Genomic DNA, 25802 nt, shown 5'->3' with positions numbered 1-25802 from the left:
GGGTCGGGGGACAGGAAGCCCTGAGATTCCACCCTTAGGAACTGCAGAAAGCACAAGTTGAGGGGGTGAAGGTATACAGTAGTATACCCAGAACTGCATCTTGTGAGCCCCATCCCAGGGATTGAAGTGTTCCTATTCCAGGCCTCTGCGGGTGGAATGCAGGGGTGCACACAAGGAGCAGTTTGTGGTGCGTTGCGCACGGTGGGACACGGTAGGAAATGGCCCTCCATTTTGTCTCCTCAGTTGTTGTCCCCTTCCCGCCGCCCTGGGTGAGCTTCATCAGGTCTCCCTGCCTCCCTCCCACTCCCCTCAACCAGAGGGAGCTTCTTGTTCCTCTCACCATGTCGCTGTCAGTTTGCAAACCTTGGAAGACTCCCCGTTGCCAAGAAAAGCAAACCCACACTTCTCTGCCAGGCCTGGGGAGCTCCACAAGCTCCCGGTCTCCTCTGTACAGGAATAGTAGTGGCACTCAAAACAACCATCACAGCTCTGTCGACAATGGCGATTATATCAACAACAACAACAACAAGAGCCTATGCTTCTTGAGGATTTAGTTCAGTCAGGTACCTGGCTAGGCTTCAGCCATTTATGGCCACATTTAATCCTCCAAGAAGCCATCTCAGTGCTCCCTGCTCAGAAAGGCCAGATGCACCAGGTCACACACCATGAGAAACAGAGGTTTAAACAAAGGTTTAAACACGCCTATAGACAGCTGGTCCTGCAAGCTCTCAGGAAGATCAGAGTTTGAAGCCAGCTGGGGACTACATAGTGAAGTCCTGTCTCAAAAAAAAAAAAAAAAATGAGAGTACAAAAACAAACAAACAAATCCATCCACAGAGTTGCATTAAACCAAAGGCGCCGGTGGCTCACGCCTCTAATCCTAGCTACTCAGGAGGCTGAGATCTGAGGATCACAGTTCAAAGCCAGCCTGGGCAGGAAAGTCTGTGAGACTCTTATCTCCAATAAACCACCAGAAAACCGGATGTGGCACTGTGGCTCAAGTGGTAGAGCACTAGCCTTGAGCTGAACAGCTGAGTGACAGTGCCCAGGCCCAGAGTTCAAGCCTCACAACTAAAACAACAACAAAACAAAAAATGAAAAACCAAAGGTCCTATTGTCAATTTTCCCAATTGTCTCCTGCCTTCTCCCTAAGGCTTCCAGAATCAACCCCTCAGACTCCCAACTTGAAAAGCCAAGTTCCTGTTCACTCTTCCCCAGGCTTCACATTCTCTTCCTTTCCTGTCTGGCAAACTCTTATTCATCCTTCAGCGCTGATGTCTTCTTGGAAACCTTTCTTCCTGCCCTGCTCCCCCACCCCCTTTTTTTTTTTTTTGTGCCGGTTCTAGGGCTTGAATTCTGGGACTGGGTACTGTCCTTGAGCCTCTTTGTGCTCAAGGTTAGTGCTCTACCACTTGAGCCACAGAGCCGTTACCAGCTTTTTCTGAGTAGCTTATTAGAGGTTAAGACTCTCATGGACTTTTTCTGCCCAGGCTGGCTTCAAACCATGATTCGTAGATCTCAGCCTCCTGAGTAGCTAGTATTATAGGTGTGAACCACTGTCTAGCTCTTAGTTTTCCTTTGAGACAGGTTATCTATCCCCAGTCTGAGCTCATCTCTTCATCTCTCCTCTGCATTGCCTTACTCCTACTATTTCTGAGCTGGGGGTCCCATCAAACCACCAACTCAGAGTAGAGAAGCAGCCTAATTCACTCCTGGGATCCTGTCCCAGCAAGAGTGCCTACCACAGAGTAGGTATTTAATAAAGATTGGTTGAATGCATGAATGAACGCATGCATGAATGAATGAATGAATGCAGGCCAGTGGAAGGAGAGCGATGGCAAAATAGGGCCCAAGGTGAGTATCGTGGTGGAAGTGGGACTAAAGATAACGAAACTCAGGACCAAATCAGTTCTCACCTCCCTGCCTCTGAGTGGGTATCAGGGAACCCATTGGAAGAGCAATGGGCTCGGAGGAAGCCATGTGACCAGTAAATAAGAAGTGGAAGCATAATGTGGGGATGGGAGGAACTCCAAGCCAAAGGGAGGCGACCTAAGGTTGTTCACCAAGGCCCACATGGCAGCCCCAGGGTGGGCCTGGAGCTCTGCAGCCGCCGTGTACTGGCAAGAGCCCCCAGTGCCACCCCGCTCTGCCAGGGCCCACCCACTCGTAATCTAAATTCACTGTGATTAATTCCAAAGTCAGCTTCCATCATCTTAGCCACACTCTGTGGAGCTCTGAGGCCAGAGCTTGTCACAGAGGAGGTAACCGATGCCCAGAGAGCCTAAGGAAGTTGTCTAAGGTCACCAGCCAGGGAGTGGCAGCTCCAGGCTTCACTGAATCACCACACCCCTGGCTTCAGGACCCTAGCTGCCTGGGGAGTTAACATTTGGGTTTCCTCTGCCCACCCTCCCTCCCTCTGGTGCAGCCCCAAGTAGCCTAGAATCATGGAGCTGAAAGTTAGGACAGACAGACAGAGACAGAAATAGACAGATAGACAGACAGACAGACACATACACACACACATATGGGTAGTCACAATGGCCAGTCTGTCCATTCTTCTCCTGAGCAGGGTTCCAATTACCTGGCCTCCCCCTAACCAATCTACCTGCAGACCTGGCCAGCGCACAGAAGTGCTCCAGTGTGTTGATCAGGAATTCACCACGCGCATGTTAGAGACCTCCTCTAGGCCAGGGTGGGATTAGAGGCAGGGGCTCAGAGCGCTGGGCAGGGACCAGGCTTCACAGGGTCTTGGAGAGTAGAAGTAGGACAAGAACGTGTTGATTAATCTCAGGGAGCAAGGCTATGTCCTGGGGTGGGTTAGGAGGCTGCAGAGGAGAGAGAAACATGACATCCCACACAGCCTCATCCCAGGCAAGGAGGGCTCACTGGGGAAGTGGAAGTGTCATCATGGTGCATAGGGGTCATGGCCAAGCACTTGGCCCTGTGACCACAGCCAACATCTGTCAATCACCTACATCTCCAGCACAGTGGATATCCTGGTGAGTGGGAATGATCTTTGTCAACTGGGCAGTGGAGATGACAGGCACAAAGACCTCCTGTCCCCTGGGCCTGTCCTGTACATGTGTGAGCATGTCTCTCTCTCTCTCTCACACACACACACACACACACACTCACCATTCTCTGCCCTCTCTCCCTCTTCCCTGAGAAGCAGGGCAGGACAGTACAGGGAGAGTGGAGGGCTCCCCATCAAAGCAGGGAACACGGGGACCCCAGCAAGCATGGCTTACCTGGTGCAGGGCTGTGAGTCCATCTTCATTGCACAAATCAGGGCTGACTTTATTCTTCAGGAAGTAGCGGACTGTAACAGGAGGGACAGAGTGAGAATCCCTTCACACACAGGGAAGGCATGCGCCAGGGGCCCAGGCCGATGAGGTATGAACACCCTCCTCGTTATCCAGATGAGAAAACCGAGGGCACAGAAGGGCTTTGGCTTGTCTTTTCTTGGGCCAGACTAGCATGAGGTGGTGGCTGTCATCTTCCTGTATGTCAGGCACTGATCTCAGCAGTTGGCCTGTCCCCTTCCCATGGTCATCTTCCTCCATCCCCATACACCATATTGATCCTAGCTGTCACCTGAAGCCCAAGTCCCATGATCCCACAGGCCAGCTAAGACCTCCTGGCTCTGACCCCAGCTTTAGAAGGCCCAGATCTGGGCAGTCTCCCACTCTGTACTTCATGGAGGGATCCACTGGAGCCCACGGTGACCATGATGGCCAGTGCAGTTGGACATGGCCTCCTCCGTGTGCCCCCACTGTAAAGGACAAGCTAGGGGGAGAGTGTCATTCATTCTTAAGGGCAATCGCCAGTCATTGACTCCCACTGACAGGAAAGGGTGGAGAGCCCACAAGGCCTCAGGAGTAGTGGGGATGGGGGCAGCCCCTCAGCTCAACCTCCCAACTCCCAGACCACAGCCCAGTTGCACGCCAGCCCCAGCACGCAGAGGCCCCATGTGAGGGAGGGGTTGAGGCGTCCACAAAGCAGGGTGATATCTTCAGAAGACTTGCTGAGAATGAGATGCAGAGAGCCTCTTCTCTGCATGCTCACACAGACCGGTGAGCTGAGTCTAGCTATTGAGATGACTTAAAATTTAATTCACAAACATGCAAGTGTTTCGGTTGCTCTATGCTTAATGCCACAAGCACATCGAGACATTGCTAACTTCTTAAAAAGTTCTACTGGAAGCCAGGCACTGATGACTCGCGCCTATAATCCTAGCTACACAGAAGGCTGAGATCTGGGGATCAATGTTCAAAGCTAACCAGGGCAGGAAAGTCCATGAGACTCTTATCTCCAATTAACCATCAAAAAGAAGAGCAGAAGTGGAGCTGTGACTCAAACAGTAGAGCACTAGCCTTGAGCAAAAAAGCTTAGGGAAATGTCCAAGCTCAATGTTCAAGCCCCAGGACTAGTGTACAGGCACACACGCGCGCACACACATCACACACACACACAGAATTCTATTGCTCAGTGCTCTTTTCAGGAGTCATAACTGGAAATGAACCCCAGCACAAATGGCAAAAGCCATCCCTAACTCCCCATTGCCCAAGAAACAATGGCCACATTGCTTCCTATGACATTCGAGGTCATGCATGGTAGGTCCCTGCACTAGTGATCTGTAGACCACCCTCCAGAACAATTCGAGGAGGCATGCACACCGCTGGCATCATGATTTGGAAGACTTGCACCCCGGGAGCTGCTCAATGCACAATACGCCAAAATATATGCACTAATCCTATCCCCCTGCCCTGGTTTCAATTTTTCTCCTCTTTTTGTTTTTTCTGGTCTGTCATGGGGCTTGAACTCAGTGCCTGAGCACTGTCCCCTTTTTGCTGTAGGCTAGTGCTCTACCACTTTAAGCCACAGTGCCACTTCTAGTTTTCAGCTATTATTTGGAGATAAGAGTCTCAAGGACTTTCCTGCCCAGGCTGGCTTTGAACCACAATCCTCAGGTCTCAGGTTCCTGAGTGACTAGGATTATGAGTGTGAACAACTGACACCCAACTCTAGTTTCATTTCTTAAACTCCAAACATTTCCTGTAATCATTATTTGTTCGCTAGTTACGTACTTCCGCTGACCTCTGAACCTCTGCATAAGCCTGAACCCACTGACTGGAAGATTCAGTCACCCATTCACCCACCAATCTACCATCATGTGCAAGCGCGCCTGCACACACACACACACACACACACACACAACCATCCTCATCCTTTAGGACTCAGCTCAAACTCCCCAATCTCCCCCCATCACACACACCTAAGGCTCCTCTTGTACATTTCATAGCCTTATCAATGAACACTGCAACCTTGGGTCTGACATTAGATTCTAAGCCCTAAGCAGGTAAGACCATAGTCTGGTGTTGGTAACTCTATTCCTAAAGCATGATACAGAGTTCATCTTCAAAGTCTCCTCGGGGGCTTTGCCCAATAGGCAGCCTCCTAACTCAGTACAAGCTCATAGTTTCTCCATCTCTGAGCAGTGAAGCGTTAGCCAGCGCTAAGCCTGGAGACTCCTGCCTGTAGCAGGCAGCTCTGGCCTGCAGGTTCCTCCTAAGGGCCTGTGAGCTGCCTGGCAACTGGTCTTGGCCTTGGGCTATGCTAAGGGATGGCAGCAAAGTCTCAGACAACCCAGGCACATTCTGCCCCAGGGTCAATGGGTGGGTGGGTGGGTATGGGGGGGCAGGAGGGCAAGGGTGCTCCTGAACCTGACAGAGGCTTGAGGGAGAGAAGAAATGGACATTATGACTATCTGAAAAGGGTTTCTAGAAGGTTCTGCTCCCATGAGGCAAACTGGAGTTGCCTGGGATGGCTGATCGGCCAGGCTTCCTGTCCAGGAGACTCTCCAAGAAGCAAATAAATAAATAAACAAATAGCAGCTGCCAACAGCAGTCTTTGTGCATAGTAATTATTGGGGTGCTCTCTGTGCTGCGTGGGAGCCCAAGCCATGTAATTACCCTGATGTCGGGCAGTTATTTTCAGCCCAATAAGTGGGACAAGTCATCTCCATCTCTAAGAAACCCTTAATATTCATGAGCCAAGGCCTCCTCAGCAGCTCTCTTTGCCCAGCTCGAGCAAGGAGGCTGGAACTGGCCTTGGGCCCAGCTCAGTGGAGCAAAGTCCCCACTCCCCAATGTGTGGCCGTAGTGCTCCGGGTCTCAGCTATTAGGAGTCCTTGGACAGAGCCTACCCTGTGCTCCCAGCTCCATGCAGAATCATGTTCCTTCCTGCTTTCACATCTATCAGGGTCCCCACATACAGAAAAGGAGACAGAGGGTCAGAAAGGTCACTCACACACACACCACACACACACACACACACACACACACACACACTGAATAAAGAGTTAAATAAAATGTGGCACCAGATGCTGAGTCCTGAGCCCAAGTGATGGCTCTGCTCTTCCAGAACTAAACCAAGAACTAGCCAGGGAAGAGGGGAATCAATAGTCTCCACTTTTCAGACCAGGTAAGCATCAGAGGTTTACCAGTGCCAGGCTAAGTTGCTTCTTATAAACCAACGTGTTCCAGAACTCACAAACAAAGCTGAAGAAACATTCTGCCTTGGTCAGGGGTTTGGGGCACAGTCAGATCTGTCGGGGCCATGTCAACTGTAAACTGGCCTCTCTTTACCCTGGCTCAAAGCCCTCTCCTGGCTCTACATGGGTCTAAACTCCTTCTATGGTCTTCACTGGGATTCACAAACTAGCCTGTGGACCAAATCTGTCAGGCAGCCTATTTCTGTAAATAAAACTTGATTGGACCGCACCACACTCATCCATTTACATATCACCTACGACTGCTCTTACCCTACCATGGCAAAGCTGTGGAGTCATCACAGAGACTGTGGGCCATATGTCTTTACTAGGGTTTTAGACCCTTGGTCCCCAAAGTCCTTCTCAAGGTGGTCTCATCTAAAAGATGACCACCTTGCACAATTCCCAGGGCAGGGGATTATTTTCACCCTAGTCGATGTCAATGAAGCGCTCTAAAATTGTGCAGCTCGCTCAGCCACAACAAGGCCCTGTCTTCCAACTCTCTGGGCATCTTGGATAATAGAGGAAGCTGGTGTGAGGTCTAAGGGCTGCCTAGGCTTGGGGGGCACAAAGACAAGAGGGGCCTTCCCTCCTCCAGTGAGCTGGGAGTGCCCCCCACTTCTGCTGGCTATCCATCCTTGGCTCTTCTCCCAGCTCCCAGGCTTGGCTACCAGCTTGTCAGAATGACCCGTGGGTTCTTGCCGTCTGTTTCACCGTAGCTTTACACAAGTTATCCCTCAAGTCTGTGCCACAAGTCCTCAACCAGACATCCATTGTCAGGATGCTGTGAGGATTTAGTAGAATCGTGTCTAAAAGCTAGTGTCACTTACATTAGGAACATGCACAGAAAAACCAATCACTGAGCTCCACTGGGGTCCTTCCCTGAAGGGCTGGACGCTGCACGGAACGCATGCATCATTCCAGAGCTCTGGAGCAGGTCACAACGGACAGAAGCGGGTCTCTCTGCAGCAGTGCTGATGGACCACTGTGAGGCCATAGAGGGCCGCCTGCACCACCCCCTATCCCGAGGGCAAAGAGGTGGCCCCGCCCCCTCTCCCTGGAGCATCCTGCTCCTGGCACCAGCCTGGTGCTCTGCCCACACCTCCCTGGCAATCTGGCTGGAACGTGGGCCAGCGGGCCATCTGCTCCCTCCATCTCCAGCTGCAGTGAGCCAGAGAGAGGCTGAGGCTGCAGCCGCCTCCCAGGGCAGGAGGCGGGAGGTTCACTGCTCACAGACTTGGGTTTGCATCTGACCCAACGTGTCCCACAGAGCAAGCCCCCTGACTTCAAGCAAGTGGGGGGTTCAGGCAACCACAGGTGTGGCTCCTGCCTTCTGCCCTGCAGAAGGGAACAGGAACCAGTAAAACAGAGGGGTCTCCCACTGCCAGGGACTTCGGGGCTATCTGCCTCTGCTCCGGGGGCTTGTAGTTGAAATGGGCCCCGGTGACTTGAGGGTCATGTTCCCTGAGCATGCTACCGCCCAGTCTCCCTTCCTTTCCTGTTCAGTGCCAGGTTAGCTCACTGTGCCAGCCACACTGGTTTCTTTTACTTCCTAAACAAAAACAAAGCAAAACCTGAGCGCCCAGCCTCTCAGCCTTGACACACTGTTGCCTGTGCCTGGAACGTTCTTTCTTTCCCGCGTTGTACCAACATACTCCTTTTCCTCCTCAGATCCCAGGCAAACTGTCACCAACTCAAGGTGACTTGAGTGTCAACTGTGCTTTCGAAGCCATTCTTCCCACAGTACTTCTGCATTTGTTACATCTTTTTTCTTTACTGTTATTTTTATTATTATTATCATCATCATCATCATTATCATTACTACTACTACTTTGGGTTTTGGTGAAGCAGAGTCTCATTATGTAGTCCAGGCTGGTCTTGAACTCATGCTCTTCCTGCCTCAGCCGCCCATGTGCTGGGATAAAAGGTGTGGGCCACCATACCCAGCTAGTACATTACCATAGCATCTGCTTCACTAGCCACAGAGCTACTTGCCCTAGAGGCTAGGGGACCATTTTCCATGTGACACATTAGCAAATGGCCTCCTTCAGTCTTTCTCCTCTGTGCAGCCAGAGCACAGAAGTCTTCAGCCCTCTCCCCACAGTCCTCTCCCTAGGCTGGCATTATCTCCTTCCTGTCCTGGCTCCTTACTCTTTCTGTCCAGTGCCCTGGGCTGTCCTCTGTATGATGCAGTGTGGCTGTGTGTTGAGCATAGTGGCACTGAAGTCACTATGCGTGACACCACCATACCAACTCATCCTCTGGAACCACTTAGGAAGGTGAGCGACCCCTGCTCTTCTCTGACTACCTGGGATTACTGCACGATTCACAGATGGGTAAGTGAGGCCTGGACAGGTGGAACAAGTTGTCTGAGGGCCCAGGGCTGGGAATGGGAGCCTGGGGCCCCCACAGACTGTACATTTGATCACTTTGCTGACCTGGTGTCAAACAGAAGTTGCAGAAAGATGGACAAAAAAAAAGTGAACGGAAAGGTTGTGACCAAATTAGGTGTTCTAGAACACTCCATAACCTCAAAGACAAGAATCCTAAGAGTGATCACAGCAGCCTTGTTATTACAGTTTGTAAATGAGGGGCAGAGGCTGGGCCTCTGTGGGCCTGGGGTCCTATAGAAAATGTATGGCTTCTCTAAGCCCAGCTCCAGCGCCCCCTCTGCGGGTCCTCAGGCTGTGTCTCCTCCAGTGCAGACCCGCCCCATCCTGATCCCAAACACCCATCCACCCATGAAAAATCCCGCCCACACTGGCCCTGTCTTCCCTCCTGGAGGTGCTGTAAGGGGTTCAGGGGGCCCAGCCCTTGACCCAGCACTCACAGAAAGCAGCCTCCCACCCCCCTCCTCCCCCCCCCCCCCCTCCCCGCACCAGTCACAGCGGTCCTGGGTCTTCACTGCACGGTGCCTTCCAAAACCATCCCACTGAGAAATCTCAACCTTTCCACCCACCACTGCTCTTCCCTAGAGAAGAAAAAGCCAGAAATAGCTGCTTCCAAGGAAGCCAGGCTGCCTGGGGCTGGGGCAGAGGTGCAGTCAAGTCTCGTGGGGTTGTCTCCAGTGACTGGCACAGGCTGCACCTCTGCCAGGCAGTTCACCGGGGTTCTGGGCAATGACTCAGGCAGGGCGGAGGACGGCCCAGGAAGACGTGGGCTTCTCTCAAAGTCCCATGCCAGGCCCAGCCCCTCTCCTTCCTCCTGCAGATAGCAGTGTTCCAGGGTCCATTCATAAGAGGAGGGGTCAGCCAGGAACCAGTAATTCATGCTCGTAATCCTAACTACTCAGGAGGCTGAGATCTGAGGATCATGGTTCAAAGCCAGCCCAGGCTGGAAGTCTGTAAGATTCTCTTATCTCCAATTAATCAACAAAAAGCTAGAGGTGGAACTGTAGATCAAGTGGCAGCCAGCCTTGAGCAAAAAGGCTACCTAAGCATGCAAGACTCTGAGTTAAGCCCCCATACCAGCACAATTTTTTTTAAAACAAAGAAGAGGAGGAGGAATCAGAAGATTCTACGTGTTGGTGGGGATGTGGAGAAAGTTCTGGTACCAATATGAAATGATGCCATTGCTTTGGAAAACAGTCTGGTAGTTCTTCAAAGATCAAATATCAAGTTATCAGCAATTCTACTCCTAGGCACATATATGTAAGAGGAATGAATAGGTATGTCCACACATATACAAAATAAACTTCATAATAACCCTATCAGCTGATGAACGTACCAACAAAATTCCACACAATGGAATATTACCCTGCCATAAACAGAGACAAATTACTGACCCAGGCTAGAACATTGGTGAACTTTGCAAAAGAAATCAGACTAGAAAAACCATATATGACCTCATTTACATGAAATTTCCAGAGTAGGCAAATCCATAGAGACAGAGAACTGAGTGGCAGTCACTAGTGCCTGGTGGTAGAGATGGCAGAACAGAGAGAGACTGCAAAAGAGTCCAGCACTTCCTTTAGAGGTGATAAGAGTGGCTGGAATTAAGAGAGTGATGGTGGCCATATAAGGACTTGCACTGCGACTGCTTTAAAAGGAATGAATATCATGGTAGATAAAGGATAGCTCCATCAAACGGGAGGGAGCTCCCAGCTGGTCCCCAGACATCCTGCTGGAAGCTCCTTCCTCTGCCAGCCCCATAGTTCTGTGAGATCAGCACAGTGTTATCGCCCTCATGACAGTATCCACAGTGCCAAGATGGCACCCAGTAGACACCAGGTGTTCAATCATTTCTTACAGGAAGGGAGAGGAAGGGGAAAGCCACTGGCTGGTCAGGTCTCTCTTGGCCTATAGGATCTGCCATCTGCCACCTCTCCTGACCACTGTGCTCTCTTCTCAGGAGCTCCCAGGCCTCACCCTCCTTGTGCACCTCTAGGCTTGTTCATTGGCTGCTCCATCTGTCTATCTTCCCCAGTTTCCCTTCCTCCGGCCCTCCAGGCCCTGGCTTACATGCCACTGCTTCAAGGAAGCCTCTGCTGAAACCCTAGGCTGGCGCTGGCCTGAGCTTGATCAAGAGCCAGGGTGCAGCTGTGAGTGGATCTGCCTGTGAAGTACTTGAGAGGAAGTTGGAGGGGACCTTTGAGCTACTGTGACATAGTCCAGGCCCCCAGTTAGTATCTGGTGCCCACAGGACAGAATGGGGCCTAGCAGGGCCTCTATCCCTACCTCAGAACTGGATATTACATCTGTTCTTGGGCTACTCCAGGTGTTGGAGTGTGGGGACAGGAGGCTGCACTTAATTCAGAGAAGATGGGGGCCTGGCCTGGGGGCAAGTCACACTCATGTGGTAGAACACTTGAGATCTGAGTTCAATTTTCAGTACTGCCACCAAAAAGAAAAAAGATAGGGCTGGGAATGTGGCTTAGTTGTAGAGTGCTTGCATAGCATACAGCCCTGGGTTCCATTCCTCACCATCACATGAACAGAAAAAGCCAGAAGTGGCACTGTGGCTCAAGAGGTAGAGTACTAGCCCATAAGCAAATGAAGCTCATGGTCAGTGTCTAGGCCCTGAGTTCAAGCCCCAGGACTGGAAAAAAAAAAAAGGGATAGGAAAGCAAAAGGGGGAGAGGAGGGGAAGGGAGTACAAAGGAGGAGAGGAGAGGGGAGAGAAAGGAAGGGTAAAGGAGGAAAGAGGAGGAGAGGAGAGGTATATGTGTGATTCTGCCACACTGTAAGCTGAGTTCACTTTTCAGTACTGCCACCAAAAAAAAAAAGATAGGAAAGAAAAAAAGGGAAGGGAGGGAAGGGAAACCTCAAATACAGGGGCCTGTATGATTCTTCCATCAAAGCTGCAAAAATTTTTTTGACTCTGACTCACTCTTATTCTCTCTCTCCTTTTTCTCTTTTTCTCTCCTTTTTCTTCTCCTTCACTCACCCACAATTTCACTGAACCCCTCCTCTTCCTTCTCCTCCTCCTCTTCCTCCTCCTCTTTCTCTCCCACCCCCTCTTTCCATCTTCTTTCATTAACTCCCTTCAAAGAACTCTTGCTGTCTGTGGTACTGTCTTAGGGATTCAGGCAAGACTTCCTGTCTTGTAACATGATCCTGGAACTCCGCCCCCCCCCCCCAATTTAGTTCAGGGATCAGAAACACAGCAGACCCCAGGTGCTAGGGACCCATCTTCTCTGACTGTCTTCAGCATTCTCTAACACCTGTCTCTTCCCCCACCCCGACCCCCACCCTGTCCCTAGCAGTACTGCAGGCCCAGGGGCCTGAGCTCCCTTCTGCCCCTCGGAGCCCCGCTACTTAACCAAGGGAGCTCTCCAAGGTACCTGCTCTTATTCCAATTCTCTCCTCCAATGCCCCAAGTTCCCTTCTGACTTTCTCTTGCTTTCCTAACCTATCTCTCTGTCCACCTAGCTCTCCTAGATCTTTTTTTTTCTTAAATAGCTCAATTATTTCATATCTCCAGGCAAATAATAGATAAAAATATTCCCAGCCATCCAGGTAGAAGATGCAGACACATCACCATGTAATGGCTTCACAGTTGTCATAATATCTAAGGTTTGTTGCTGATTTTTCAATTGTGAAGCACCTGTGCTAAAATAGCAGATATTGTGTGTGTGTGTGCACGCACGTGTGTGTGTGTGTGTGTGTGTGTGTGTGTGTGTGTGTGTGTGTGTGTACAAGCTAATATTGGGGGCTTGAACTCAAAAGTCTTATACTCTCACTTGGCTTTTTCAAGCAAAGTTGACACTCTATCACTTGAGCCACACCTCTGTTTCTGGCTTTTTGGTGGTTAATTGGAGATAAGTCTCACAGACTTTCCTGCCTAGGCTGGCTTTGAACCACATTCCTCAGCTTTCAGCTTCCTGAGTAGCTAGATTTATATTTTGGACAGAAGAAACTGGTTGTCTAGGAAGGGGGAAGTTCTTCCAGCTGCCACCTGTCCATTTTGAATCTTCCCTCTGATTTTCTTGTCCCACTGACCCCTCTCCACCTGACCGCTGTCCCTTACCACCTGACCCCTCTCTCTGCCTGTCTTCCTGACCCTCGGTTTTGGTCTCTCTTAAGGAGGCAGTGCCCTGCGTCTCTGTCTCAGCTCTGTGTTACACAGGATACAGACAGTTCTACCCAGAGCTTTCAACTGTCTGACTAGGAAACTGATCACATTTCAGAAAAATTAGAAGGTAACCAGACACATGAGAAATCGAAATCAGGATTTGTACCTTCCTTATCATGGATGGAAAAGACATTACAAAGTGATGGTAATAATAAAGAAAACTAAATAATATATATAAATAACAAATAGCATATAATATAAATAATATAAGAGAATATGAATAATAAAGAAAATTAGGCCGGGCACTGGTGGCTCACGCCTGTAATCCTAGCTACTCAGGAGGCTAAGATCTGAGGATCTTGGTTCAAAGCCAGCCCGGGCAGGAAAGACTGTGAGACTCTTATCTCCAATAGGCCACTCAGAAAACCGGAAGTGGTGCTGTGGCTCAAGTGGTGGAGTGCTAGCCCTGAGCTGAATTGCTCAGGGACAGCACCCAGGCCCAGAGTTCAAGCCCCACAACCGACAAAAAGAAAAAAAAAAAAGAAAATTAAAGGCCACCAAGCATGAACCAAGATGATCCCAAATCTCACATGTGCCATTAGCATAAACATAATAATACTCCACACCCTATGAAGCAGTAGAGACAGGATTGCAGAAAAAGAAAAACCTACAAAAGATATACCCCAAACAAAATAACAGGACTAAAAATAGAGGAATGTTTAAATATAAGATAGGCAGATGAAAACGCAAAGAACATGGGGGTGGCAATGCTACTATCATGCCCCCAAGGAATTCTGGGAAAGCAAGGAGGCAGTCTGCCTTAGTATGGTCAGAAAAAGAACTTTCTAGATGTAATAATAAACAGGAAGCAGATCAATGATTGCCTGGGCCCATTGGCAGGATGAGGAAGGTGGTATCACGCAAGAAAGCTCATACAGGGGCTGAGAAGGTGGCTCAGTGGTAGAGCGCTTGCCTTGCATGCATGAGGCCCTGGGTTCGATTCCTCAGCACCACATAAGCAAAAAGGAAAAAACCGGAAGTGGCACTGTGGCTCAAGTGGTAGTGCACTAGCCTTGAGAGCTGAAGAGCTGAGGGACAGCGCCCAGGCCCAGAGTTCAGGCCCCACAACCAGACCCCCCCCCCCAAAAAAAAGAAAGCTCATACATTGCATAATCAGGAAAAAAAAATCCAGTAAAGCAAAAACAATTAGGATATGTCAGTTGCAGAACGGTTCCACAAATCTTCAGTATACATGTCCTAAAGAAAAGATCAGGGGGCTGGGAAGGTGGCTCAGTGGTAGAGTGCTTGCCTTGCATGCATGAGGCCCTGGGTTCAATTCCTTAGTACCATATAAAATGGAAAAAGTCAGAAGTGGCACTGTGGCTCAAGTGGTAGAGCACAAAGAAACTCAGGGTCAGTGCCCAGGCCCTGAGTTCAAGGCACTCCTCCTCCTGTGATTATCAGTGACTTTTATTTTATGGTTGCCAATATTTTATAAGCATTTAAGCATATGTATGTATTTCATTTATAATGTGAATTTTTCAGTTTCACTAAAGGACAAATCTTTCCCAGGATGACAGTCCCTACAGAAATGAAATCCCAGGCTTTGTCACAAAGCTGAGCTTCCTGTGTGGGGAAGGAAGTTAAGCAGTAGAGATAACAGGAACTAATATGTTCACATAGTGCAGGCATTTGTAAACAATGGTCCACAGGCCTATATCTGGCCTGGCACTTACTTTTGTACTGCTTGGGTAGAGACTGGGAGTTTAACTCAGTGGCAGAACAGTTGTGTGGGGTGCAGAGGTCATGGGTTTGATTCCAGAACTGAGAAGATTAGAAAAGGAAAGGGATAGGAGGGGAAGGGAGGGAATGGAAGAGAGAAGACAGGAGAGAAAAAAGGCTGGCTCCAGTAACAGAGCACTTAGCTAACGAGCTCAAAGCCCAGGGTTCAATCCCAAGTACCAGAAACAAAAAGAATAATCTATACTTTAAGTGATGAAAAACAGCAGAGAAGAACCAGCTCAGTGCAGCACATACTCTTCTGTGTGGCCGGGTGGCTCCCGGCTGGGGGGCCCGGTCGTGAAACCAACTGCATGGACCACACAGCTGACTGTCTGTTTGCTTTTATTTCTGTGTGTTGGTACTGGACTTGAACTCAGAGCCTCTTGTCCTCTCAATTGGCTTTTTCACTCAAAACTGGTGCTTTACCACTTGAGCCACATTTCACCTTCTGACATTTTGCTGGCTAATTAGAGATAAAAGTCCCCTAGTTTTGTCTGCCTAAGCTGGCTCCAAACCACGATCCTTAGATCTCAACCTCCTGAGATTACAGGCAGGAGCCACCAGCATCCAGTAGAAAATCTGGTCCTTTAACAGAAAAACTTTGCTGATTCTCAGGGAAGTGGTTTTCAGCTGACAAAACAGGTTTAAAACCACAGTCTCCATTCACACGCACACTGAAGACCTCATGGTTCTAGGCAAAGAGGACAAAAATCAACGCTTGTGCCAGGTGGGAAGCAGGAGCATCTTTACCCTTTGCCAAGGACTGAAAGGTGTCCAGATCCACTAAGACACTCCAAGTCTCCACCTCCTACCCCAGCTCAGGGGCCTGTCCCCTCTTCCTGCCAAGAGCAGAAAGACCTTCTGTAACCTGAATGGCAGAGGCTGCAGCTGCAGACACGTTGATATTTTTATCCAGCCCCTGCTTCCTGTTTGCTGGTTGGTGTTTGCTTTTGTTGCATCTGATACAGACTTGGTTTCCTGGTCAAACCACAAAAAAGAGGGTCTGTCTCCTAAGAGGGTCTACTGCCTTCCCACCGCCCCCCACTGTCTCCCCACAGCTAAGTATGACCTCCCCTGCTGCCACTCAGCCGCCTATGACTCCCAGACGCCCATCTTCCTCCCCGCTGTGCAGGAGCAGAAACCAGGGCGGCTGGTGGGCAGAGGGGAAACAGGAGCATCGCTGCTCTGCAGGAAGTGGAAAAATCCACTCTTATCAGAGAGGAGCAGGCGGAGCCTGGGGGCAGCTCGTTGCAGGTCCCAGAGCTTCTGGAACATATACATGGCTCAGAGACACCCAGGAGAGGACAGAGAGGGAGTTCAGTGTAGCATTTGAAAAAGCCACTGGCTGATCATGCTCCGAGCTCTAGGACCTTGGGGATGGGGGTGGGGGGGTCAGTTGCAGAGGCTCTGAGTCCTCGAAGCTCAGCCAGGTGTGGGACAGAGAGCGGAGCCAATGAGCGGGTGATGACACACATTCACTCCTGTTGACTGGGCTCATACAGACAGACCAGCCCAGCAAACGATCTCACTTCATCCTCCTACCAGTCTCAGGCAGAAGGGAGGCAGGCTCTCCAAGGGGCTATTTACAAGTGGAGATAATTAGGCACAGTATTCCCATCCACTCTGCTGGTAGGAGGTCCCAGCACCCCCACATTTGAATTTGCTCTGCCATGAGAATTCTACACTGATGTCTTATAGCCAAAGGCTGACCTCATGGTTTCAAGTGTCAGGGATCCAAAGTATCCAGAGGGCCTGTGATTCCAACACCAGGCTCTGAACTCGAGGGACAAGGGACTGGTCTGAGCTTTGTCACATAAACTTCTACCCTGCAGAGAGATCAACAAAGCATGCAAATACAAGCCTAGGGGCAAGGAATCCTTACCTCCTCAGGGATCAAATCAGACATGCCCTTTATGTGAGTCTCAGTTTTCCCCATCTGTTAAATGGGAGCTATAACCTCGTGAGACTATCTGAAAACTCCACTGTGAAGGGCAGACTGACCTCGGTGCCTAGCTGAAGGGGACTGTCCAGCTTGCCGGATCTCACCTCATCTCGCAATCCATGGGCCTTCCTCAGGAAGATGGGGCCCAGTCTTCAATCCTAAGACAACAAGATCTGGGCAGCAAGTATCTCTGGAGGTCTAGCCCAAGTCCTGCCAACCTCCCACAATCTACCCTCGGGCAGTTCCTTCCTCTGCTAAGAGGGGCTCATGGGTGTCACTAATAAGACACAGTGTGACTTCCAAGACAAAATCATAAGGGACATTTTGGCTTCCATCTTGGTTACTCGCTGGGCAAAGCCAGCTGCCATATTGTGAAGTTTCGTGATGTCCCACTGGGAGACCCAGAGTGAGGAACTCCTGCCAGCAGCCTGTGAGGCAGCCATCTTGGAAGCGGATCTAGCTAGTGGATGACATTAGTGTTGGCTGACATTGAGACGCAGCTATCCCCTAGGTTCCTGACACCCCAAAACTGAGATAACAAGCCATAACAATGATTGCTTTCCCTCAATACATGTGGGCAAAATTTCTTAGGCAGCAGATTTGTTAGTAATCTGCCAGAGGTGTTCAACTAGAGTAGAAGGTTCAAGCCTACACAAGTTACACAGAATTGGGGACCACCAGACACCTCCAGCATCCGAGCTTCCACTCACCCACAATCAGCCAAATTTCCCTTCACCACGGAAATTCTTCACTGAACCCCACCTCTGACTCAGAGTTTCTATTTCCCCTGCGGTGCTGAGAACCCTCTGCAATACGTCACTAGGCACCCTGGTTATCTTTCTGATTTAGAGGTACAGCCCAGACAGAGGTCAGGGGACTCCTGGCTTGGCAGAGAGCGCTGGGAAAGGAGATTTTGGGTTCCCCCAAAGGCTTTGTGAGGGGCCATGGAGCCCTTGAAATTCATGTGACGCACGTGGACAGGTGCTTAGGTAGTAAATCACAGTGGACTTGGAAAATGTGGTAGGGGAATAAAACAAACACACCAAGAAATGTCACATCTGTCATACCTAATTTTTACAGCGAGGACATGTTGAAACGTTTCCAGTTGAATTACTTGAATCAATTCCACCTGCTTCCTTTCTACTGCGACACAACCACGAGAAAAACACTAAGTGACAGAGATGGCTGATTTGTTTTCTCATTGCTGAGAGCTGAACTGCTTGGTAAATATTTAGTCACGTGACTTGTTCCCCACTCCCCCCCACCCCCGTGGTGAGCTCTGCAAAGCATTTCTGCCCATTTCTCTTTTCATTCTTTTTCTTCCTTTCCCTGTCCTTTTCCTGTCCCATTTCCCTTTCCTTGTCCTTCCCTCCCTTGCCTTCCTCCTGACTGCTGTTTTCCTCCTTCCCCTCTCCTTTGTCCCACAGAATTGATGAATCCCACCACCACGGGGCTTGGCACGGAGTAGATACCCACAGTACAGAAGGAATAAAATCACGCCCCAAATACAGACTGGTCTTGGGGTGAGTCGAGGGTGCCACTCTCCTATTCAGTCCCCTACTGCTGCTTGTCTGGGTGTCGTTTTCCTACCACAATTCAAAAGGAGCCAGATTCCAGAGACACCCTGACATAATTGGGGGCCGGACTCACCTTTCTTCTTGCATCCTGGGCCTGGTGTACTCGATTCCCAGGGCCCGAACTCTGGGTACAGGATAGATACTTTGATTTCCAAGTGCCAAGAGGCCAGCCAGGGAATGGACCTGGGCCTCGGGCAGGGTGCCAGGCTGAGCCTGGGAGGAAGAGTACATACAAGCAGGGGCAGGGGATGGTCCAAAGCATGATTCAGGAGACAGATGAGTGGAGCTGGAGCCTGGGCACCTGCTTTTGTCCCAGAGTTTCTGACAAAGCTATCCCTAACTGACACGACACCCTAGCCTGGTCCCCTAGTCTGAGAGGCTGCACTGGGATGAGCCCTGTGCCCTGGCTGAGCTGTTCCTCGAAGCTAAGGCAGGAGGGAAGGTGGCCTAGAGCCCTCACATCCGGCTTCCTGCAGGCCCTGCCATCAGCCAATAGTCAGAGCACATTCTTCTGGCTGGAGTCACAACTTCCCCACCTAGCACTGAACCAGCAGGGGACCACTGCCCCCAAGGCCTTTGCTTGTGCTAATTTGTTTTCTGCCTAGGTAGCTCATTTTCATCCTTCAGGTCACCTCCTCAGACCTACCCTGACTGACTCCCCTACTTACACAGTCCCTTTGTCCTCTGTTTCTCTATAGTATTTAGTCATTTGCATGCAGTGCTGGGGCTAGATCCCAGGAGCTCATGATGCTGGGAAGATGCTCTACCATTGTGCCACTCCCCTGCCCTGCTGACACCTTTAAGTTACAGCTTGTGTGTCTGTTGACTTGTCTCCCTAACCCCAACAGGATCCCAACAGGGCAGGCATCTTGTGTGTTACTCACTGGCACCTCTGACATCCCTAGTACATAGTAGGTGACACCTTTGCTCAATGAAAGGAGGCAGACAGGCCCAGGATCTATGGGAGATAGTAGGTTGAGAACTGTCACCTTTGCCTTAAAGAATCTCATCATGGCCTGAAGCACATTCCACAGGCCAGGAGAAGGTTCTTTAGGCCCCCAGGCTACCCTCCACCGTCTTCCCTTGACCTAGTAAAAGAAGCTTCCAGCAGGCCCACACTGAGCGGCTCTACTTACACAGTTTTCTAGAACAAGTGAAAGTGGCTGCATTCTGCCTCCCATGTAGGTGGCTATAATAATAATATAGATAATTGTTTTTGTGTGTGCGCTGGTCCTAGGACTTGAACTCAGGGCCTGGGCGCTGTCCCTAAGCTTCTTTTACTCAAGGTTACCATTCTACCACTAGAACCATAGCTCCACTTTCTCCTTTTTTGGTAGTTTAGGAGAGATAAGAGTCTCACAGAGAACCAGGAATGTGGCTTAGTGGTAGTGTTTGCCCAGCATGCATGAAGCCCTGGGTTTGAGTCCTCAGTACCACATAAACAGAAAAAGCCGAAGTGGCACTGTGGCTCAAGTGGTAGAGCGCTAGCCTTGAGCAAAAGAAGCCCAGGGACAGTGCCCAGGCCCTGAGTTCAAGCCTCAGGACTGGCGAAAGAGTCTCACAGACACAGACTTTTCTGCCTAGGTTGGCTTTGAGTTTTGATCGTCAGATCTCACCCTCCTGAGCAGCTAGGATTATCGGCGTGAGCCACCAGTGCCCAGTTATATGGGTATTTTGTTGTTGGTGGTGGTGGTCGTGGGGCTTGAACCCTAGGCCTGGGCTCTGTCACTGAGCTCTCCAGCCCTCTACCACTTGAGCCACAGCACCACTTCTGGTTTTCTGGTGGTTAATTGGAAGTAAGAGTCGCATGGACTTTCCTGCTTGGGCTGGCTTTGAACCTGGGTCATCAAATCTCAGCCTCCTGAGTAGCTAGAATTACAGGCATGAGCCAAATGCACCAGCATGGGTAATTATTTAAAGTGCCATACCAAAAGTGCTGACAAGGAAGATGAGAAATAGGAGCTGGTAGAATGGACAACAGTGTGGTCACCTTAAGTCTAAGGTGTTCCTCAAAAGGGTAATAACAGAGTCACCCCAGCAGTCTCACACCTGGAGTCTACCAACATCACTAAACACAGACGCTCCAACAAACATTACTCAGTCACAGCAGCACAATTCACAACAGCTGAAACAATGGAAACAAAGGTATGGTGCAGACAGACAGAAACAGAGACAAGAATAACTCTGTGTATGCTTACATAAATGGAGCATTATGATGCCAGGAAAAGGAACGAAGTCCCAGCACATGCTACAACATGGATGAGCCCTAAAGCCACCATGCTGGGTGAAAGAGACAGACACAAGGTGACACATTGCCTGTCTCACATTGCCTGGATATGAGATGCCTACAGCAGGCCCACCTACAGAATCAGCACACAGGTAAGCGACTTTTGGAACCAATAGGAGGAAAAAAAAGGGGTGGCAGTTTAGTGGCTTTGGGGTTTCCTTTTGGATGATGAAAATACTTAGGAAGGCCAGGAGCCTGTGGCTCACGCCTGTAATCCTAGCTACTCAGGAGGCTGAGATCTGAGGATCACGGTTCAAAGCCAGTCCGGGCAGGAAAGTCCGTGAGACTCTTATCTCCAATAAACCACTAGAAAACTGGAAGTGGCGCTGTGGCTCAAGCGGTAGAGCGCTAGCCTTGAGCTGAAGAGCACAGGGACAGCGCTCAGGCCCAGAGTTCAAGCCCCACAACCGACAAAAAAGAAAAAGAAAATACTTAGGAACTAGGTAAAGTGCTGGCACAATGTTGTGAAGATATTGAATGTCAACACTCACTTTTAAATGGCTCACTTTACATTATGTGCATTTTGCCTTGAAAATACATAACATATATATATATATATATATATTAGAACATTGCCTAAGTTCTGGGAAAGGCACGGGAGAACATTCTAGACCAATAGGTGATATCTAAATCAATGATGTCCAATAGAAATTCCATATGGGTCACAGAGTCACTTTATTAATATTTTTTAACTGTAATATTTTTAGTAGTGGAGATTGAACCCAGGCTATTTTACTTGCTAGGCAAGTGCTTTGCCATGGAGCTACATCCCAGCCCTATTAATATCATTTATTTTTAATTTAGTCAGGCAAGGGTCTTACTTTATAGGTCTGGCTGTTCTCCACCCCATAATCCTCTTCCTGCTTCAGCGTCCTGAGTAGCTATCATTTAATTTTTTCTGATAATACCAAAAAAAAAAAAAAAAAAAGGTAAAAAGAAACAGGAAATTTGAGCAACCGTTTTATTTAACCCAGAATATTTTTTTAAATATATCATTCTGTGATACAACTGAAATTCTGTGATGGTGGTCACACAAATCTACATGGGTCATTAAAGATTTCACAGAGCAACATACACACACACACACACACACACACACACACACAGAGTTACGGAAAACAGGCAAAATCTGAACAGAATCGGTGAATCGCATTCCCATGGTTTTCCTGGTTGCAATATGATCGTTTTGCAAGGTGTTCCCACGGGCAGCAACTGGGCGGAGGGCAGAGGGGATCTCACTGGAGTTTTACTGTCTAGGGTGGACTGAAATTTGAGATTGCCTGCCTTCTGCCTAGAATTAAAGGTATGAGCTACCACATGCAGCTACTCTGCATTCTTTTTCAGAGCCCCTGGGAATCTGTAATTCTGGACACATAAGGGGGGCTTGAGCGTTCCTCTGCCGGGTGCTGGGATCAAAGGCAGGCACAGAATGTGTGCTGCTGTTCATGCAGAGCAGGCCAGGCACACCGACCTGAGCCAAGCCAGCCTTCCCCTTGTGGGCTTAACAGGAACAAATGGAAACAATCACCGGCCCAGACAGAAAACAACCTGTGTGTAGCTTTCTAGGCATAGAAGGCAAGCCCTGCTGTGAGCGCACGGGGAGCAGGGGAGGGGGTAAGAGGTCGGCAGCCCAGACCCTGCATCACTCCTAACCACTGGATCAAAGACTAAAGATCTCTCAGGGCCACCACATTTTGGGAATCTGCCTCTGTTCTGGGAATTGATCCTTCTATGTAGGTAGCAGGATTCCAGTTAACCCAAGGAGGAACTGAGGCACAGAAGGAACAAGAAGGCTTTCCACGGCCACTAGGAGCTGGGAGCCAGGATTGGAGCCCACATGGTCTCACCCCAGAGCCCAGGGCCTGGCCCATGTACCTTCGTGCTTCCTGGCTGGACCATGCAGGACACTGATCTTCTCTAAGTAGAGGATCTTTAACCAGCCCCATCTCCTAGGTCACTGTCCGTGTGACACCTGCTTCATCCTGATAGCCAAAGGAGCCCAGAGCCCCATGTATTTTAGAGTCATTGCTTTGACCTTGAAGTGGGCTGCAGCCTCTGTGTGTGTGTGTGTGTGTGTGTGTGTGTGTGTGTGTGTGTGTGTGTACATGTGAATGCATGTGGGTGGGTGGTCTATCTATACAATGGAATATTTGGCCATGAAAAGGAGATCAAGCCACCTGCCAAAGGTCACCGAGCAGCTAAACAGACTAGCCCATAAGTCCCTCTCCCCTCACTACCCACACTCAGCCAAGACAGCACAGCCTGGTCAGTTTCTGGGGTTTTCTGGGGTCTCCTAGCCTTAACAATCAATCACCCTCTCTCCCAAACCAAAAGCAACCCCCTCCGGGGGTGTGATATCCTGAAGGGAGAGGCAGGGAGAAGACTGTGCTGGAAGGTAGAGGACTCACAGGTCCAAAGCCTGCTCTGTCCCCTCTGCTGCAGGGCATCCATTGAGTGACAGCCTCTGGGTGCTTTCAGGGCCCTGTGTGGGAGGCAGAGCCCCTCCCCTCCTCCACGGGGCCCTGATGGGGCAGAGCACGCTGGAGGGAATTGAAAACTCAGGCCATTCTGCATCATGGCTGGGCCAAGGGGACAGAGCCCAAGAGACAGAGAGCCCCAGGGCCCAGGGCTGAGGCCACGAGCAGGATTTCAGGCCAACCCAGCCTGCTTGACAGTGTCTTCCCAGTCAGAAAGAGGCCACACTAATTAAGTGCTCACTGCTCTCTTGCAGCCCTGGCAGGGCTCTGGAAAGGCAGGAAGCCCTCAAACTGGGTCAGAGACCCCGTCCTTCAGAGTTACGCAGCAACATGAGGCTGTATCTCAGAACAAGGCTCTCTGCTGCTTTCCCTGGGTCCCACTTCCTCCCTAGCCCAGGCCTGGAGCATCCTATGTGAGAGGGGAGGGATCATGGCAGCCTTTCTGGGCCACATGGTCTCCCCTGAGTCCTGTACACACGATGAGCCCTGGCTACTGCCTTTAGGGGTGATCAATGGGGTCTTGACTGCCTGCTTTCAGATTCCAGGTCTGCTCCTCATTGCTCTGTGATTTTGGACAGGTGGCTTGGTCTCTCTGTGCTTCAGTATCCACAATTGCAAATATGAGGAATAACAGCACCTTTTACAGGGTTGTCATGAGGATGAAGCAGGTGGATATTTATGAAGGAATTCAAGTCAGGGCCACTGGCAAGTGATATCTAGTATGCCCTTTTCCTCTCTTGAACACTGCATTTTCAACAGTATTATTGGGATAACAATATACCATGTAATTCACCTATTTACAGTTACAATTCAATGGCAGAAACAGAGTTGTACAACCAATACCACAATCAACTTAAAAAAATCACACACCCATTGGCAGTCAGTCCTCTCCTCCTCCCCTCATTTACTTTCTGCCGCTATAGATTCTCCTGTTCGGAAATCAGCCTGTGGAAAGAACCATACAGTACGTGACCTTCTGAGTCACGTGACTTAGCCAGGCTCATCCAAATCGCAGCACGTGTCAGCGTTTCTCTCCTTTACCTGACCAAATAACGTTCCATGGAATGGCTATACCACATTCTATTAACACAGTTACCAGGATAAACAGACATTTGAGTCTTTTCCATTTGGAAGCTATTATTATTTTGTTAAAAAGCTTGGGTAAGGCTCCGCATGGATATGTTTTCATTTCTCTCAGGGAAACACCTCAGAGTAGAATTATTTGTTAAACAGAAGATTCTCATCTCATCCGGGTTCCCCAGCAGAGATGATGGAAATGAACTCTACTGGGCACTTGCCATAGGCCAGTTGTGGTCCAGGTGGGCTCACACATAGTCTCAGAGTTCCATCAAGATGGCTGAGATGGTTACCATCACTGTCTACTTGAGGAAACTGAGGCATGGAGCGTCAGAGCAACAGGCCCAGAGACACACAGCTAACATGCACAGAATAGGGCTTAGTTCCTTCTGTCAGCATAGAGTCAGAGAGGCAGGAGGCATGGCTGGGGGTTCTGGGGACAGAAAGGGGACACTCCTCCCCAGCCTAGCAGAGGAGTCCTGGTTCTCAGTTCTCTCACATCACACAGATAGCTAAACCTGCTAGCAGGCACGTCTGGTCCTGAGGAGAAAAGGGACCGCCTTCAAGTTCAAGTTCAACAAGCTTCAAGTTCACTTTTTGCAGACAGGGAGGGAAGGAAGTGGGCCACCTGTGGCTGGAGGTGCCTGTGGTCAGACCCTGGTTATCTTCTCCCCAGGAAGCTGCCTTCTGAGGACTTTGTTTACACAACTTTTGCCTGTGGTTGCAAGTGCAGGAGAGAAGCAAGGGTCCAGACAGCAGGATGACCCTGAGTGGGGTGTCTTCCAGGTTATGATGGTATCTGTGCATGGCTCAGATTGCCCAGAAAAGCACTCTTGCTTCAGAACTTGAGCCCCTGGCGGGGGTGGGGGGGGTGGGGGGGGGGAGGTAAAGGGGGGAGGGGGGCGGAGAATGCAAGAAACCTTTGTGTTAACCCCAACGCTCACTCCTTTTAAACATCAGAGCCCCCAAAGGATGTCATGGTGACAGGCAGAGGCTGGGCATGCCAGGAATCAGTCCAGAGACTGGACTCCAGAGAGTTCCAAAGACTGAATTTGACTGACATTTCGGGGGGGGGGGGGGGGGGAGGCAGGGGAAGAGCAGGAAAGGATACCTGCAGCACCCGCAGACTCTGCGTCCATGTTCCTCATGCTGAAGGCAGGTCAGGGCCACCCCTAGCCACTCACACGCTGCTGCTAGCCTCCTTCTTCCTCTGCTCACTCTCTGAGACTGCCTCCACCCAGGAGAAATCCCAAGGCCCCTCCAGATCTCCTGTCAGAGGAGGCAACCAGCTCACATCTGTTCTGCCGGGAGGCTTTGGGACAAAGGGTCAGCGGTGACTGGGCCACTTGAAGTCACAGGGGCTCTCACTGTGCCCCAGGCCCCAGATCTGCAGCTCAGGACTTCCTGTCAGAACTTCCTGCTCCTTGGTAAAGTGGCAGTATTCAGGACCACAGACTTAGCATTCATCTGATGGAGTCAAAACCCAACTTGATCACTTAGGAGCTGGGAGACCCGGACAGGCCTCAGTCTGCTCTCCTGTAAGAGGCTGTTTACCATTTCTGTCTTATATAATTTCCTCTGCAGCTGGCCCAGCTCC

The 25802-nt window shown here is 50.1% G+C and overlaps 1 protein-coding gene across 2 annotated transcripts in view; it reads right to left on the bottom strand.

The window, feature by feature from the left end:
* The window catches only part of Ppp1r16b (protein phosphatase 1 regulatory subunit 16B), a 92993-nt gene that overhangs the window by 16455 nt on the left and 50736 nt on the right, over positions 1-25802 (bottom strand). For both annotated transcript variants that reach the window (XM_042694266.1, XM_042694267.1), the window contains one exon: positions 3249-3319. In XM_042694266.1, the coding sequence (XP_042550200.1) occupies positions 3249-3319 (71 nt within the window). The remainder of the gene's footprint in view (positions 1-3248; positions 3320-25802) is intronic.

Source organism: Dipodomys spectabilis, unplaced genomic scaffold (assembly GCF_019054845.1).
Source record: "Dipodomys spectabilis isolate Male_0828 unplaced genomic scaffold, ASM1905484v1 ptg000175l, whole genome shotgun sequence".
Taxonomy (NCBI): Eukaryota; Metazoa; Chordata; class Mammalia; order Rodentia; family Heteromyidae; genus Dipodomys; species Dipodomys spectabilis.
Note: the sequence above shows the minus strand (reverse complement) of the source record. Positions and strands in the feature narration are given on the sequence as shown.